This window comes from Orussus abietinus, unplaced genomic scaffold (assembly GCF_000612105.2).
Source record: "Orussus abietinus isolate OABI.00-Male unplaced genomic scaffold, Oabi_2.0 scaffold94, whole genome shotgun sequence".
Lineage (NCBI taxonomy): Eukaryota > Metazoa > Arthropoda > Insecta > Hymenoptera > Orussidae > Orussus > Orussus abietinus.
Genome location: NW_019394261.1, coordinates 343,411 through 360,017, shown reverse-complemented (window position 1 = coordinate 360,017; position 16,607 = coordinate 343,411). Strand labels below are relative to the sequence as shown.

Genomic DNA, 16,607 nt, shown 5'->3' with positions numbered 1-16,607 from the left:
TCAACCCCCCCTCGACCTTCTAAGCCCTCGAACTGCACGAGGGAGCCCACCTTTTCCTCCATTTCCTCACCTTTTGGAACCTCCACCCTCGCAGGAAATCGAAACTCCTTGCGGGATGTATTTCGGGTCATACCTCGTTACACATAATTTCCGGTACCCAGAGAAGCTACTTTGAAATTAATTATCCAAATCTCGACGGCATTTCTTTTTTTTTTTCCCCCTTTTTATCTCCCCGACTGGCGGGCCATCCTTTCGGGCTTAAGTTAAGGAAACGAGAAAAATGCTGAATTTCTGCGAAATTCCGGCATTTGATTTAACGCGGGTCAGGGGTCACGAGGAGGCTTCCGGGTTGAAAGAAAATTCGTGGCCGGCCTCGCGGAGAATTTATTTCGAATTCCCACGCGATCCTCCTTTGCAGTACATCAAGGCTTCAATTCGGCTCTTTGGAGCCGAGGGTGATCCTGTCGAGGGTGGACCTAACGTGGTGCCATTTTATTACGAATTTTATATATCCGGAGAATTTCGACCGAGTCGACCCCACGTAGAGTCTGGACATAACGTGATAAGGGATCCTCCAGGGAAAGGATTTAATAGAAAAAGAACTGACTTTTTCGGAGTACACGTGTTTTCGCCCGTAAGAAGATGAGCTTGCGAGTTCCTTTCCAAGGAAGGATAATTAAGATCCTTTTTAGAGAGGGATCTAACGATCGGATGTCAGTCCGAGAGCGTTCTAAAAATCGTTCGTCTTGAGATAAGAGGTTGTCAATTTTTTTTTTCCCCCTACATTCGAAGGGGAAATTTATATAAATCCTGGTGTAAATCCTCACATCGAATTTCCGAATCTTGAGAGAGCTGGTATATTTCATTTTTAATCGTTGTATTTATTTAAGGGGAGGATCCTGATGTTTTGCCAAGTGACTCGTGTTACACTTTGTGGAGCCATCGCTTCAGTTGGGAAGAAATTGCGAAGAAGCGCAGGAGAGGATTGTCTTTCCGTGCCTATCAGCTGACTTTGAGATATAAAGCTCTTGACACCGAGCCATCGAGAAGTCCGGCCGGTTAAAATCCAATTTCCCTCGGGAAAGTTAATATTGGTTTCCTCGATGGGAGCTGCGAATATGAGCTTTCAATTTTCCACTTCCGGAAAGGATGATGTCCTCCCGCGATATCGGCCAAAAATTGCTCGCCCAATGGGACGTCTTTGATATCAGACTTCCCGAATCCGAGAATTCCGGCAATTATTCCTAGATTTCAGCCTTTCGACATTATCGCCAGGTCGTTCGATTGCCTCGACGGGTTATCAGAGCCTTTCGAACAGAAATCAACTTCCCACTTACCGAATCTCGGCCCCGCAAAAAATCTCTACTTTTTAGTACTTAAACAATTTTCCCAGCGAAATCTCTGGTCACGAGTAATTAATAAAGGTTCATTATAAACATCCCACCCTCAGGTGGGGGCCCACTCATTTTTTTTTTTTATATTGCATTTCTGCAGACGGACTACAATCGGCACTTGGAGCAGTTAATGGAACGTGTGGAGAAGCTCCTTATCGGCAGTCTGCGAGAAAGGGTTACTCAGGATGGTCTTCAGGACTTGATCGACTACCACGGCTTGCTCGAGAAAGTCCGACATCTCTCCCACGGTGAGGACAATTCCCGGATTTGAGTGCATTCAAGATTTTTTTAATCTATGTATCTTTAATTTTTTGCTCGCCTAATTTTAGACGCGAGCGACTCGAAGGCCACCTCAGCCGAGACCGATTTTTTCCTCCGCAAGGCTCAGGAATTGTCGAAACTGGTGTCGGCCATGGAAATCCTGGAACCGTCCCAGGGCTTGCAGCTGAGGGAAATCTCTGAAAAGTTGCGGGAATTATCGTCCTTTGTCGAGGAGGACAAATGCTTGAATGCCGGAGGAAAATTCGAGTGGGTGGACAGCATCCTTGTGAAGGTAGGTCAATGTGCCAGGAATGTCGTGGCAGCTTCTTGGACTTCTTCATCCCAGGAATCGATTTGCAGTGTCTGCGTGAAGGGTCCTGGCTCCTGGTGGACCAAGTCAATCTCTGTAGTCCGGCTGTCCTGGACAGGCTGAATGGCTTGTTGGAGCCTGGAGGAGTATTGGCCATCGGCGAAAGAGGAGTCGATGCCGATGGAAACGTCGTCACCATCGAGCCCCATCGGGACTTCCGTCTCTTCCTCACCATGGATCCTAAATACGGGGAGATATCAAGGTAGAGTGACTCCACGTGAACGTTAACAGCATCAGTGTTTCTTACTCCAACATTTGCCTCGCAATCTATATTTTATTTTAATCCGAACGGTAAGGAGAAGCGTCGATTATGGACAATTGATTGGATAAGTAATCCTACCGCTGTTTCCGATTTTCCAGGGCCATGAGGAACAGAGGGGTGGAGGTCTTCATGCTGGACCAGGGGAACCCCATAGACCTGAAGTCGCTGCTCTTCAACTCGGGCTTAACAGCCTGCAACCACCAGGAGGTCCTCTTGAAGGTACAGGACGTGGTTTCCAGGGAAGTTTCGGCCACTTGGAAACTCGGTACAACCCAATTATTGCACGCCGCATTTCTGGTTACTCAACAAGTACGCCGAGGATTCCCGGCGAAGCGGGCCGTTAAATCCGCTTGCGTGGACGTCTACGTGAAAGCCGGATCGATTCAGCATCAGCAGGCAAAAAGCCGGCTGATTTCGCGGATAACCGAGGTGGTCGACTCCGAGGATTTTTCGGAGGATTCGAAACCACCTCTGGACTTTGAATCCGCCACCTTAAGCGTCTTCGACCTGAAGACCAACTCCACGTTGGCGCGGATAAGACAACAAGGCGTGCTGATAAAGGCGATCATCGACAATCAGTCCGCTCTTTTGAAGCACCTAGGAACCTCTCAGCCATCCGAGGCCACGACGGAATTTCTAAACGCACTTTTCGATCTGCCCGATAACGATAAGCGGCGATTAGTTGGCAAGTTTTCCCAGATTTTCCCGCATCTGATGCTGGGCTTCTACGAGCAGTCCTCGGAAGAGGACCTGGAGATCCGATATAAATGGCTGTCCAGGATGTTAACGGACGCCGATGCCAGCTTCTTCAAGGCTCCCAGGGATAAGAGCACCTTGCTGGCCAATGAAGTGGCCAGGTTTCGTTTTCGATTCGCTGATAAGTCTCTTCCTTTTGATCCCGTGGAGCTGCCGAATGCTGCGAGAAGCGTCATTCGTTCTGAGAGGGTCGATGATTCTAATAGATTAGCGTTGTTGCTGTATCTAAGGCTCTCCCATGTCAGTACCGAGGTCATGATGCAGGAACTGCAAGTTACGAAACATGAGAAGGTCATGTCTGTCCTGCAGTACTCGAATGCCGTGTACTACAGTGAGTACCTGTTCATTGTTACCGGGATTTATTCTGGGCGCGGTAGGATGATAACGGACTGATTATTAAATCATTTTTCTACAGACAAGTTGACGCCAGTCTTGAAGAGTCAGCCGCTGATAACAAACTTCGTCACGTTCTGCACCCTCGTAGAGAAGTGCGTCGACCATGTCCTGAGGAACAACGCCCTGGCTGTGGATTTCGAGAATTATGCAGATCTTCGAAGGAACCTGAAGTGGTGCGACAGGTTCTACATCCTCGGCGAGTTAACTCTCATAGATAAGATAAACAAGTCGAAGAACATTAACAACAACGTGGAGGAGGTCGCTCTACTCCTCAGAGTGCACTACAAGTGGCTCGTCAAGTTCCTGAAGAAGTGGCTGGCAAGGTGCGGCGAAGCTCCTCTGCACCCGAAATCCGAGGACGAGGTTGGGAAGTTAATTTCAACCATCGAGAACTTCAACGAGGAATTGGCGCTGAGGCGTGATCCTTTTAGGAAGATCTCGAAGAGCATCAAGAAGCACCTTCATCTGCCTCTGCCGTACTCTTCGGAGTCGATTGTAACTGCATATCCTTCTCTTAAAAAATTGTCCAATGCATTCTCCACGCACGAAGTTCAAACCGATAAGTTGAAATGGTCTCTGAGAATGTTGCTACTGCAAGAGAAAAATGTTAAAAAAGGAAGGGCAGAGTTAATAGACATTTGGAAGGAGATCTACTTGACCAGGTCCTTAGAGGAGGCGTCTTTATCAAAAATGGCAGAAATCGAGCAGATCAGCGCGAATGGCGGGTTGAACCTGAGAACCTCGTCCGAGATTTCTGACTTCATCGAGAGGACTTCCGTAGTTGATAACAAAGAGATTCCCGAAATCATTTCTAAAGTTCAGCTCTGGCCTGTGCAAGAGTACATGTTCTTGCTGTTCGCCAACGCCATCTGCGGGACTGTTTTCGAATTATCCGGGAGGAGTTCGATCTTGAGTGACGCACCTCGTCTTTTGTCGAGATTCTCCGAAATCCCAAGTATCCCAGGAAACTTGTTGGCGGTCTTAGGTGGGGCCATTGAGAAGGGAATCGAGGAACTTGAAGAGAGGAATCGATTATTGCCAGAACTGTTCGTTTTCCTGGACCGTCTCAATCAGAACTCGTCAGCCATCAAAGATTTTACGAGGGTTTTACACTGGCGAGGTCCTGAAGAGGACGCCGAAGAGGATGCCGAAGAGGAGACGCGGGGGCAGCCCGTTAATGGACCCGTCCTTGTCGGTTTAACTGCGGAATTGATTCTGAACAAGTCTCCAAATAAGCTGGGGGAATCGATCCTTGCTACCGCGACCCTGGGCACGTACAGAGCCAGGATGAACCAGTTGAAAACCTTGAACGATACATTATGGATGAACGCTGCTTCGCTGAACTCGAGGCATTACAAGTACGCCTCGAGTGACTTAGAGATGCTGAAGTCATCCCTGCACTTGTTCCTTTCCGCGGTCCTGAAAATGGAGGCCGAGTGCGACTTGGAAAGGATATTTAGCACAGAGGCAGGGACTACAATCAAAGCTGATGACGTTGGCTCGGATTACTACGTCAAGAGTTATCGCGAGCCTCTTCAGGATCTGCGCAGTTTAGCAGAGACATTAAGAGACGCACAGGACCCGGACGACGTGATCCTGGAAAGAAGCAAAGCCTGGTCATTGTTGGGATACCTGAACGCTTTTCTTTTTGGGAACCTGGGCTTCATCGACCCGGTGCACAAAGTTAGGCTCAAGCTCCAATATGCCGAGGAGGACATCATGGATCACAGATGCGGTTTATACGTAGCTCTTCTACGGTCCAGGATAGTAGGAGATGACCAGGGAAACAATCTCCATCCTAGGGCTCTGCAGATGGAGAAGGACCTGGAGGAGCTGATGGCCAGGAAGGAGGACTTGAAGAGCCTGAAAGCAATCCGACCTCCTACCTTGGAATTCATAGCCTTGTCCAAAGAGGTTGCCAACTTCAGGTACTCCTTAGGAGAAGTGGAGATCGTCCGGAAACATATCGAGCGACTATCTGGCACGGTCAGGAACCTCAGGATTCGATTTATCACCGGCAATGTAAATTCCGCCATTGAGGCTATACGAAAAACCGAAATGTGGAGAGAGTCCTTGAGGAGGTTCTCTATTCAGGTCGAGAATAAATACCTCCCAGGGTATCCGGACATCGTGCTGCCCCTGACGGCTGCAGTTGCTCAGCTAACTCACGGGGCGAATTTGTTAATAGACGAGTGCAAGAAACTGATAACCATGTCGAAGACTGGACTAGATCCCGAAGAAGTGGAGGCCATCATGAGTTCCTTGGTAGGATTTCCTAGACAACTCACCTCGCTGGCCCTGTTCGAGGTCTGCACCTCCGAAACGACCAAAGAGCTGATCGACAATACCTTGAAGTCTACGAGCATTTTCCTCTCTCTTCAGGAACAGTTCCGAGTCATGAAGTCGGGCTTGTCCGAGCTGTACAATTACGTGGTGTCGAAGAGAACATTGTCCAAGAGTCTGTGGGCAGACTTAAACGCCTTGCTGCAGCAAGTGGTCCTCATCTGGAAGCAACAAGAAAAAGAAGAGGAGACGCTCGCCGCGGAAAAGGAGAGCTTGTACAAAAACAAAGCTCGGGTCAGGGGAGAAGAACTAACGGAAGAGGAGGAAATGAAGTCGGAGTTGCGTCGTCTGTTCCCGACTTATCGAGACGTGGACTTCTCGGACATCGAGCGTGGAAACGAGAATTCCTTGGAGAGGGTCGAATCCTCAGCGGACCCTGAAGAGCGGTACGGAGGACTCATCACTGACGAGGACGTCCTGGAAGTACAGAGAATGCATTCCGACATCGTCAAGGGCTTCACCTCTTCGGCATGGTTGAAGAAATCTCCCGATCTTGGCACGCCGGATTATGTCGAGCCATTAATCCAGAGATACAGAACCTTCGGCCTCCTGCTGGAGACTTTAATGCCCGGCTTCGACTGCGAGTTCTCCTCGAAGTTGCACACGAGTTTGAATTTTTTAACCACCCTGACGGCGAGAGCGAGCGATGGTAAAAATGCTTCTTCAGGGCTTAGTGCTGCGAAGAAGTCCTACGATTTTTACAAAGACAGTAACGTGGAGGAGACGAAGCAGTGCCTACCACTGCTGGAAGGCATCTTGGAGAGGACCCTGAAGTTCCTCCACGAGTGGCCCGAACATCCGACCTTGAGGTCCATTCGCGATATCGTCCACAGGACCTTCGGCTTCTCCGTCACTTCCTCGGTCTTCAGGTTCCTCACAGGACTCGAGCTCCTTTTAACCAAGATGAAGGAGTGGGAAGAAAACGCTCACAGTGGAGTCAGCTTGTCCGAGTACACCTTGCTTCTGACCCAGCAGATCGTCTCTTGGCGGAAACTGGAGTTAGACTGCTGGAAAAGCTGCCTCGAAGAGGCTCAACGAAGATTGCGGGACAGAACTTCGAAGTGGTGGTTCTTCCTCTACGCGTTGATCGAGGGTTACGTCAACGGAGGGTTACCCGAAGACGAAGATTCTGAGAAGGAACCGTCATCCCAGGGCAAGAATGATCCCATCTCGAAGAAGACCTTCGTAGAGTCCCTGGATCGCTTCATGGGCGAGTCTTCCCTCGTAGAATTCGAAGCAAGGCTTGACTTACTTCTGACCTTCCATTGTCACGTCTATTACATGAATCCCAGTCGCAACAAGGACGAGGTCCTGGCCATCCTGTGGAACATTTATAACTATTACGGCCAGTTCTGTGCCGAGGTGAGGAAGAAGATCGAGATTTTGAAGACGCCCATTGAGAAGAAGCTGAAGGACTTCGTGAAGATAGCTCGATGGAACGACATCAGCTACTGGGCGGTGAAGGAGACCGTGGAGAAGACTCACAGGACTCTGCACAAATTCGTCAAGGAATTCGAAACGGGTCTGAAGGAAAGCGTCTCGCCTTGCTTGCAGGTGAAGCCCTCGTCGACCTCTTCCGGGACCTCGAAGGGCATCTGGGATCAGCCTGAGAAATTCCACTCGATAAATCCGGCCGACTTCGTCGCGGCACTCCCAGGGAAAATGAACGAAGACGTCCTAGTAACTGCTAAACGTTTGTCCAGGACCGGGAACCTGTTTGTCAAGGCCCGTCGTTACTGTAAAGAGAGCATTCTCATGTCCTCCTACCCGAGTTTGAGGACAGACGTGGAGCAGCTTGCCGAGGAATTCCTGGAGCGGAGCACCAGGCTGAAGAACCTGGAGGTGGACAGGACCCTACCGAAGGAGAAGCAGAAGTCCCACGCCAGGAGCATCCTCCAGCAGAAGAAGATGGCCCTCTCCGACTACTTCAAGACCTTGTCGTCCCTCGGAGTGTCCCACCGTGTCGGAACTCTGTCCTGGAGGAACAAGCAGGACGAGGTCCTGGACCTGATGGTCCCGCCTCTGCATCTCCCAGCAGCTCTGCAAGAGATAAGCCTGATAAAAGCTGACGCTCAAATGCTGTCCCAGTGGGAAGGCTGCGACCGGTACTACTACAATAGCCTTGTTAAACTAAACGCACTGAACGTTAACTTGCTGGGTACCAAGACGGATTTAGGAGCCCAGAATCTGGAACGCTGCAGAGGCTTCTCTTCGCACTTGATGCTCATGGCGAATGGACAGAAAAGAGCAATAGTAGAGGCGCTGGATTCGTTTGTCGCCCTCAGGCGGCAGTTGTCCAATTTATCCAGCATCGACGGGTCCAATTCCGACCTTCCAGGCCAGAAGAGTCTGAATAGATGCGCTGGACATTTAAAGCTGCTGTTGGTCACTCTTCAAGGTGGTCTGGACCAGTTGAAGCTGTACCTGGAAGCATGCCCGGAGAACAATCCCTTCAGTGCCGAAGAGGAAACAATCGTCCTCGATAAGGAGGGACCTAAGATGGTCTTCGCCAAAAGGGACGATCCTGTTTGGCTAAATGCCAAGAAATTGGTGGCAGACTCCCTGAATCTCCTGTTGGACCTCGCGAAACGATTCGAATCGCTGATTCCAAAGGTGGAGGATCACGAGGAAACCAACTTAGGTGGGAGCAGTGTTTTCCTTTTCACCTCGTTGCAGTTCAAGTTCCTGGCGAAGAGCTTCGAGACTGTCGATAAAGTTAGGGGAGCCATTCTTAATCTTGCTGAGATGTTTAGTGGCGACGATGAGTCTCATCATCCGATCGCTCGTCATATTACCTGGCTGGAAAGTGAAGCTAAAAGAGGAATCGACGAATTTCGGAACCTGGAAGCTCAGGGTCAATCGGAAGAGAATTTGTCCGACGAAGCTATCACTTATTTCGAAGGCGTTCTGGAGTCTCTTATCAGCTCTATTCTTCTGGTCATTCAGAAGAAGTATAAGGAGAATCTGACGTATAACGAAGAGCTACCAGCTGAAGAGGAAAGCGCGGAAAACAATAACGGAGACCTTGAAGAAGCAGCCGATGAGCTTGAGCAAAACAAGCTGAAGGAGAAACTGATTGAACACCTCGAAGCGGACATTAAAGAATTAAATTTGAAATCCGTACATCGACATTTAAACCACATTCTGTCGATTTTGTGTAATCTTCCATCTGAACATTCGACTCACTGCGGCAGGTAATTGTTGGCTAATCGTTAATTATTGTGTTTTTTTTTTAATTACTTATTCATTGTTCCTTCTTTGCAGATTACTGAAAAGATGTCTGCCATTGTTGGAGCAGTATCTTCTTTTCTCCCAGTTCTACCTGAACGAGCAAGTGGCGTCGTTCAGAGTAACTTGCAAACTCCTGTACTTGCAGTTGAACGTTTTTCTAGATCTAGCAACAAATGGCTTCTGTGTGCCAAGAGACCTTGACATGGAAGAAGATAATGGGGAAGGAACGGAAAGCGTAGACAGAGGAGGAATGGGTCTTGGGGAGGGGGAGGGTCAGAAAGATGTTTCGGACAGAATAGAAACTGAGGATCAATTGGACGACGCAAGGCGAGCTGATGAGGAAACGGAAGAAGTGGAGGACAAAGACTGCAAGGAAGAAGAAAAGGGTATAGACATGTCGGAGAACTTCGACAGTAAATTGCAGGACCTTGAGAAAGAAGGTGACGAGGGCGATGGTGAGGAGGAAGATGAAGAAATGGACAAAGAGATAGGAGAGACGGAGGAAGGCGCCGATAAACTGGACGAAGAAATCTGGGGTGATGATAACGAGGAGGAGGAAGAGAAAGAAGCCGATGATAAGCAAGAGGAACGGGGGAAGGGCGAAGAGATCGGTCAGGAAATGGGGGCAAAGGATGAAGACGAGGCTGAGGGTTCAGACCCTGGGGAAGATCGGGAGAGAAAGGAGGAGAAGAAGAAGGATATCAATGAGTTTGAAGAACCCGAGGTTGACGATGATCAGATCGATCCTTATCACGGAAACCAGCAACCGGAACCGGAACCGGAAGTGCTGGATCTGCCGGAAGACATGAATTTGGATGGCGAAGAAGGGAAGGATAATGACGGCCCTGAAGAAGAGAATCCTTTCGACATAGACCAGATGAAGGAAGATCAGTCGCCACCGGAAAAGGATGCCGAAGAACCAAAGGTGGATGAGGAGAAAAAGGACCCTGAAAACGTGGACGACTCGAGCGATGAAGAAGATGACGCTAAATTGGATCCGGATCAAGCAAGCAAGGAAGAGAAGGAAGAAGACGCGAATGAGAGCGAAAGAGATGCTCACAAACAGGGAACGGAAAAGGGGACTGAAGAAGAAGAGAAGGAAGACGAGGATGGCGATGCCGAAGAAGAGGCGACTCCTAGTTCAGACGCTGCCAGTAAAGCAACGGATGCTGCGGAACAGATCGATGACAAGCAAAGTGGAAGTCGGGATAAGGTGGCTCAGCAATCGAGGGATAAAGACCAAGAAGAAGCAGCTGAAGAGAACGGCGAAGGGAATAATGAAGATAAAGGAGTTGGGCAGTCCCAGTCGGAGAATAATGAAAGTGGACATGTAGGAAATTCTGCCCAGGAAAGTCGGCCCTCTTCGTTGAGGGAACACGAAGACCACCCTGCAGAGAAGAGGAGGAAACCCGGAGAGAGCGACGAGAACCGTAGTTTAGTGGATAAATTCGAACCTGACAAGAAAAAGCTGAAAACCATCCACTCAGCGGAAAAAAGAGCTGAGAATAAGGGGGAAGAATTGTCGGAAGAAGAGAAGCATATTACGGACACGGTTCAACATGTTAAAAAGACGGAGAAATTCGATGACCTTGCATTGGATGCAGCTACGGAAGACCAAGTCAAACAGCAGGCTTCCAATTTAGAGGAGAAACAAGACGAAGAGAAAGAAGACGAACCCATGGACGTAGACGTGCACGAAGACGAGGAAATCGAAGTCGATGATGCTACTGAAAAGCAAGGTGCGGAAAAGGTGCCCGATGGTAGTAAAGAAGAGAAGGCAAACACTCGTCAGAAGGGAAGTAATATCGAAGAAGGGACTGCGGAGCAAGTTGTAGAAGTCGAAGGGGAACTTGCAACTACGGAGAAGGTAGACCGTGGACATGAATCTGCATTCTACACGAATCTTACACCTGAAACTACGGAAATAACGAGACAGGTTGAAAGCAGACGCCTAGAGATTGAAAAGATGTTGGGCAGATGGGTGCAAGTTCCTTCGACCGAAGAAGCCATGGCTGCGTGGAATAGTTTAAGTATGGTAACGGAAACACAAGCTAGAGATTTGTCTGAGAAACTGAGGCTCGTTTTAGAGCCTACGCAGGCATCCAGACTCAAGGGTGATTACAGGACTGGGAGGAGAATCAATATGAGGAAAATCATTCCTTATATCGCTAGTCAGTTCAGGAAAGACAAGATCTGGCTGCGGAGGACCAAGCCTTCGAAGAGGGACTATCAGATTGTCCTGGCCATCGATGACTCCAGCAGCATGGCTGACAATCACTCCAAGGAACTGGCCTTTGAATCTTTGGCCTTGATTTGCAAAGCCATGAGTTACTTGGAAGTTGGACAACTTTGTGTGGTAAGCTTCGGAGAAGAGGCTTCCTTGCTTCATCGGTTAGGAGAACCATTCACCGAGCAAAGTGGATCCAGGTAACATTGGAAAACCAAAAATGTTCATCTAGTTATTCCTTCGTTAAAAGTTATTACATTAAGGAGAAGTAACATAATTCCAGGTTAATTCAAGACATGAAATTCGATCAGAAGAAAACTATGGTTGGACAATTGGTGGATTTCACCGTCGATATGTTTGAGAGCCAAAACTCTTCATCGGATAATGCAAAACTGCTTGTAGTTTTGTCCGATGGTAGAGGAGTCTTCTCCGAAGGAATTGACCGGGTACATCGTGCCGTTCGGAGGGCTCGATTGTCAGATATATTTCTCGTTTTCATTATTGTAGACAATCCTCTCAATAAGGTAATAATGAAATATTTAAACTATTGTTTAAAAATATTTTTAAACTTAGTCACATGTTTAATTCAACTTTTTCTTAACCGTTCCAGGATTCCATTTTGGACATTCGAATGCCTATATTCGAAGGAGGAAAATTATTAGGCATTCGCTCTTACATGGACAGTTTCCCATTCCCATTTTACATGATCGCAAGAGATGTAAATGCTCTTCCGGGCCTTCTAAGTGATGCTCTTAGACAATGGTTCGAAGTCGTTGGAAAAATCGATTCTTAGAAAATGAAACCAAACTATGTTATTTTAATTATTTTCTCTGTTGGACGTCCACGCGGTATATATTTTTTATATATATTTTACATAGAATTATACGTAAATAAATATATACGCGCGTGTGTATGTACATTTTGTTACCATACATCTACATGAAAATAAAGCGTTTAATTTTATAATTAGTTCTTGAAGTTTTAATTTTTTAAGAATACTCTGTAACTTGTAAGATTAGAAATTTATACGTTTGCTCGAAACTTATCTTGCGTTTCAGTTCTTCAACCATAGTTTTTGAAATAAGGAATAACTTAATAAAAGCAGAAGTAAAGAATAACTTAAACGGACCCGTAAGTAAAGTCAGGACAAATGACATACGATCGGACTTCTGATAGTTTTTGTTAACATTCGGAAAAGCACGTTATCTTGAATTCAAATATGTTCGGTCATGAGTTACATGAAACATAGAGGTACATACTCTGGTACATACTGCTAGGTCAAATCTTCCAATGAAGAGGGCGTCAGGTTATAACCGGCATTACCGTTGCACACGAATACCGCCTTCCTGACGAAACACGTGGTGAAGAAAAGACGTTCAGATCTTGAAATTTATTTTAGACGTCTTAAATAAGAAAAATACCTCATAACAATGGAAACCAAGGATGATGCAAGTAAGTCAAATAGCGAGGATGATGTTAAAGCGAAGGAAGAGAAGCAGGACGATCCAGAGAAGGCACAAGAAACTCAAGAGACAGCCGACTCTTCGTCGGTAGAACCCACTTCAGAGTTACTCCAGCAAATTCGCGAACAAGTTGAGGTAATTCTTTCACTGTTTGTACTGCCTTTTGTATTTTCTTCCATGCTTGCGTTAAGGGGTTAAAATTTGCACCTAGTTTTAGGAATGAGCTTTGAGGTTAACTATCACTTGTAGCGTAGATTGATTTTGGTCAAAGACAACACGCTGTACGGACTCTATTTTCCATACTTCAAGTTTCTATACACTCTGTTTTTTTCCAGTTTTATTTCGGGGATGTAAATATGCAACGGGATAAGTTTCTAAGAGCACAGACAAGATTGTCCGATGGCTGGATTCCGATGTCTGTCATGCTGAGATTTAAGATGTTAGCAGCTCTGAGCACTGACATGGATGTGATCTTGAAAGCGCTTGAATCCAGCGAGCTGATGGAGATCTCGGAAGATAGAAAAAGTATTCGCCGTTCTTTAAAACATCCGTTGCCAGTGTACGACGAGGAATATAAAAAGGCTCAAGAAGCCAGGACGGTATATGTTAAAGGTTTCCCGCTTAAAGAAACTACGATTGAGGAACTGAAAAAATTCTTTGGATCGTTTGGGCCTTATGAAAGTGTTTATGTATGTATTTTGCTTGATATTGGTACAGGTTAAATTCTGTTTCGATAAATACATGTTTGATATCTTCTTTTGTCAATAGATGAGGAAATACCAAGATAAGGAGAAAAATTTGCACTTTAAAGGATCTGTCTTTGTCCAGTTTTCTACTATACAAACTGCCAAAGAGTTTATGGAGAAAGAGTCCATAAAGTATGGAGAAAATGAGCTTATTAAGAAATGGGTGTAAGTATTACACGAATAAATAATTTATATTGCAGATGAGCAATTGGTCCTGATTTTAAATAATTTACAGAGTCGATTACACATTGGAGAAATTAAAAGAACGAGATGAAAGAAGGCTCAAAAAGTCTGAGAAAAAAGAAAAAATTAACAATGTAAGTTTAACTTAGCAATAGCATAAGTACGTGACTCATCCTAATTACCATTTAAGTCAGAAGTCGTAACATTTCTCATAATTTCAGGACAAAGAAGATTCTAAAGAAGAAGAACAGGAAACTGAAAATGACAGCGGTTTGCCTAAAGGTTCCATTCTCCATATTTCCGGAATGTTGCCTGACTGTACAAGGGAAAACATCAAGGAAACTTTGATAGAGGCTGGTGCTGTCGTAGCGTTTATTGATTTTAAGAAAGGTGACTCCAAAGGCTGGGTACGTCTTCAAGGAGAGGATGCTGCTAAACCTTTTGTGGAAAAGATGATAGATAGTAAGGTGAGTTAATATCGTGAATCTGATTTCTAAAAATACGCAACGATATTACGAAGAACTAAACTCCCTTAGATAACCATCAGTGGAGCAGAAGTCACTTGCCGTGTTCTTGAAGGAGATGAAGAAAAAGATTATTTAATAAAGGTTAAGGAAGAAATGAAGAATGTCAGGCAAAAGCTTAACAATAGGGGAAAGCGTGGTGTTAAAAAGAGTGAGTTATAAAATTAGTGCACACTCTAACCGTTCTTGAAAATATTACATCTTCAGGTAAAACATTACTTCTATTGTATGTTTAAAATGATGACCAGCCATGCTAATACTGAGTGATGCATAATGTTGGCATCTCAATGAGTTGACGAAGATTGAATTACTGATTTCATAATTAAGATACTAATGTTCCTCTACAATTTTTGGGAATATAAAATAACATCCTATTTGTTCTGTTTTAGATCGTGGTGGACAAAAGGGTAATAGGAAACGACGAAATAGTCTCACCTCGGATGAAATTCCTGAAAAGAAGCGGCTGAATGAGTAATACAGCAAAATAATTCTTAACGGTGATGCTCTAGACGTCACAACTAATTAATTATACTTGCAAATGTTTATACAGTACTTCGAGCTATGCTTTATTGGAATTCACTTACTTGACAGACAGTGGTTTCATACATGATCTTTATTTTGGGGTACATCCTCAACATCCTTACATAATTGTGCACTTTCTTAATTTTATTAATTTAAAAAAGAAAGCAAAGGAAAATCAGTCATAACTTACTACTGACTGAGGAACGAACATAATTGTTATAAGATGAAAATATCACCTAGTACTGTGTGTATTTGTTTTGTCCTAGTTGGATTAGGACATCAAAAAATGTTTAACAGTTAACGATAAATTAGTCATTTTTCGATAGTATAGCGTAAGACTAAAGTTACAAGAAATAAAACATTTTAACTAAAATGAATTTCTATTAACCCTACAAAGTGTGAAGATATATGTCAGTAATGGTTTCAATATTGTATCTTGCATGACTGTTCAGGTCCACCCAGATCCTAATTTATTATTAATGAGATAAATTGTTGAGAGAAAAGATCCAATCGACCGGAGCAACAGTGTAGTAAAAGTAATGACACTGATTTCAGGAAATTATGAAGGGAATAAGATGGGACAAAATAAAAAGAAAGCTGAGTAAAATGATACTCCTTTTATTTCAAGGAAACAAGTAAATAAAAATTACTCTAAAACATAATCCTCATATAATCAATTACATAGTTTGTTTCTAATAACTGGATTTTCATTGTGAATGGTTATGTTTATTATTATCACATTAATGTGCAGGCAGAGATCTAATTTTGGTGAGCTGTACCCAGTAAGCTAATTGTATTATATGACACATAGAAAGGGTTTTACAATTCATAGAGTGCTAGAGGAATAAAGTTGATAATGATGGAAAATGTTCTTGGCTTCTTTGTATTTTGTGATTTTATATGTAACGCATTTATCGCTGCACAGGCGGTGCAATTGGAAGGCTGGGTGAACTTAAATTGGAAACGGCTGAGCTCGGACCAAGTAGTACTTGCTTCTGCTGACTACGTTGCATTTCTTCCATTTGGGCACGTTCTATTTCAAAGAGTACTGGAGCAAATAGGATGACAGATGAACTAACTATCAGCCACGTAGCTGAGCAGGAATATGCATATAAACCTATAAGAATTAATTGAAGTTGAAAAATACTGGCAGTTTTGAAGAATTTTATATTTCTATAATAACACGATAGAAAACTGACCTTTTATGCAAGTACTTAAGCATGATCCAAAACTGTATCCGAAGTTACGTACTTCTTTTGGAAACATCTCGGTCAGCCCGATTAACCTTTCGGTTAAACTCTCATCCTATATTATGAAATAAAGAATTAATCATTCAGATAATTTAAAGCAATAGCAATACTTTAGTTATTATTGAGTGCACGTAAAATTTCAAAATTATGTGAGATAAGTCCCACATCATTTTCTAGCGAGATCCTGTGGATCACCATGACCATTAAATATTATGTAAACTGCTGATTGCACATCCTAAAGCGATGGCTCACGGAATATCAAATGTACGTCGAAAATAAGAAATGATGGTCAATCGGTGCATGTTACCTCCTCGTTGAGATTCTCGTCGTCGTCGTCGAACAAAAATTTTATTTCAGGGGAGCGCATGTCACTGCTGCCCATTCCGCTGTCTAGCTGATCAAGTTCTTCTACAGAAGCCATAGACAGAGATTAAAAAGTACTCGATGCGACTATCTTATCGTAAATGTTTTAACAGCAGCCTTAAAACATGAGCACATTTCATACGAGGAGCAGACACCAAAGATCTCGTCTACAGCGGAATTCTCTGTGGTCCCATCTCCACGGTAACGGCGATTTTTCGACCAGTTGTACCAACATAACCTATATGAACGTTCCTCTACGCGTCGTTAAATCGAGGTCAGTTGCATTGGTATTCTTATGCAGTTTAAGACTTCTTTA

At 44.8% G+C, this 16,607-nt stretch overlaps 3 protein-coding genes across 4 annotated transcripts; 2 read left to right on the top strand and 1 right to left on the bottom strand.

Annotated features, from left to right (window-relative positions):
* Positions 1-1,520: 1,520 nt before the first annotated feature.
* Positions 1,521-12,080, top strand: LOC111674415 (midasin-like). The gene is made up of 8 exons (XM_023434799.1): positions 1,521-1,642; positions 1,724-1,947; positions 2,016-2,227; positions 2,386-3,374; positions 3,459-8,976; positions 9,047-11,440; positions 11,524-11,764; positions 11,851-12,080. The coding sequence occupies exons 1-8, from the start codon at positions 1,525-1,527 to the stop codon at positions 12,031-12,033; spliced, it is 9,879 nt and encodes a 3,292-aa protein (XP_023290567.1). The 5' UTR covers positions 1,521-1,524; the 3' UTR covers positions 12,034-12,080.
* A 496-nt stretch (positions 12,081-12,576) lies between these two features.
* On the top strand, positions 12,577-15,051 carry LOC105696861 (la protein homolog). 2 transcript variants are annotated; one of them, XM_012419650.1, is made up of 7 exons: positions 12,577-12,838; positions 13,039-13,392; positions 13,472-13,614; positions 13,685-13,766; positions 13,854-14,099; positions 14,169-14,307; positions 14,546-15,051. In XM_012419650.1, the coding sequence occupies exons 1-7, from the start codon at positions 12,671-12,673 to the stop codon at positions 14,629-14,631; spliced, it is 1,218 nt and encodes a 405-aa protein (XP_012275073.1). In that variant the 5' UTR covers positions 12,577-12,670; the 3' UTR covers positions 14,632-15,051. The 2 variants fall into 2 exon arrangements, with proteins under 2 accessions (XP_012275073.1, XP_012275074.1); XM_012419651.1 differs by having other exon boundaries at positions 14,169-14,363; positions 14,546-14,636.
* A 229-nt stretch (positions 15,052-15,280) lies between these two features.
* Positions 15,281-16,475, bottom strand: LOC105696863 (mitochondrial import receptor subunit TOM22 homolog). The gene is made up of 3 exons (XM_012419653.2): positions 16,236-16,475; positions 15,878-15,983; positions 15,281-15,795 (listed from the first exon to the last, which is right to left on the bottom strand). The coding sequence occupies exons 1-3, from the start codon at positions 16,347-16,349 to the stop codon at positions 15,590-15,592; spliced, it is 426 nt and encodes a 141-aa protein (XP_012275076.1). The 5' UTR covers positions 16,350-16,475; the 3' UTR covers positions 15,281-15,589.
* Between the last annotated feature and the right edge of the window lie 132 nt (positions 16,476-16,607).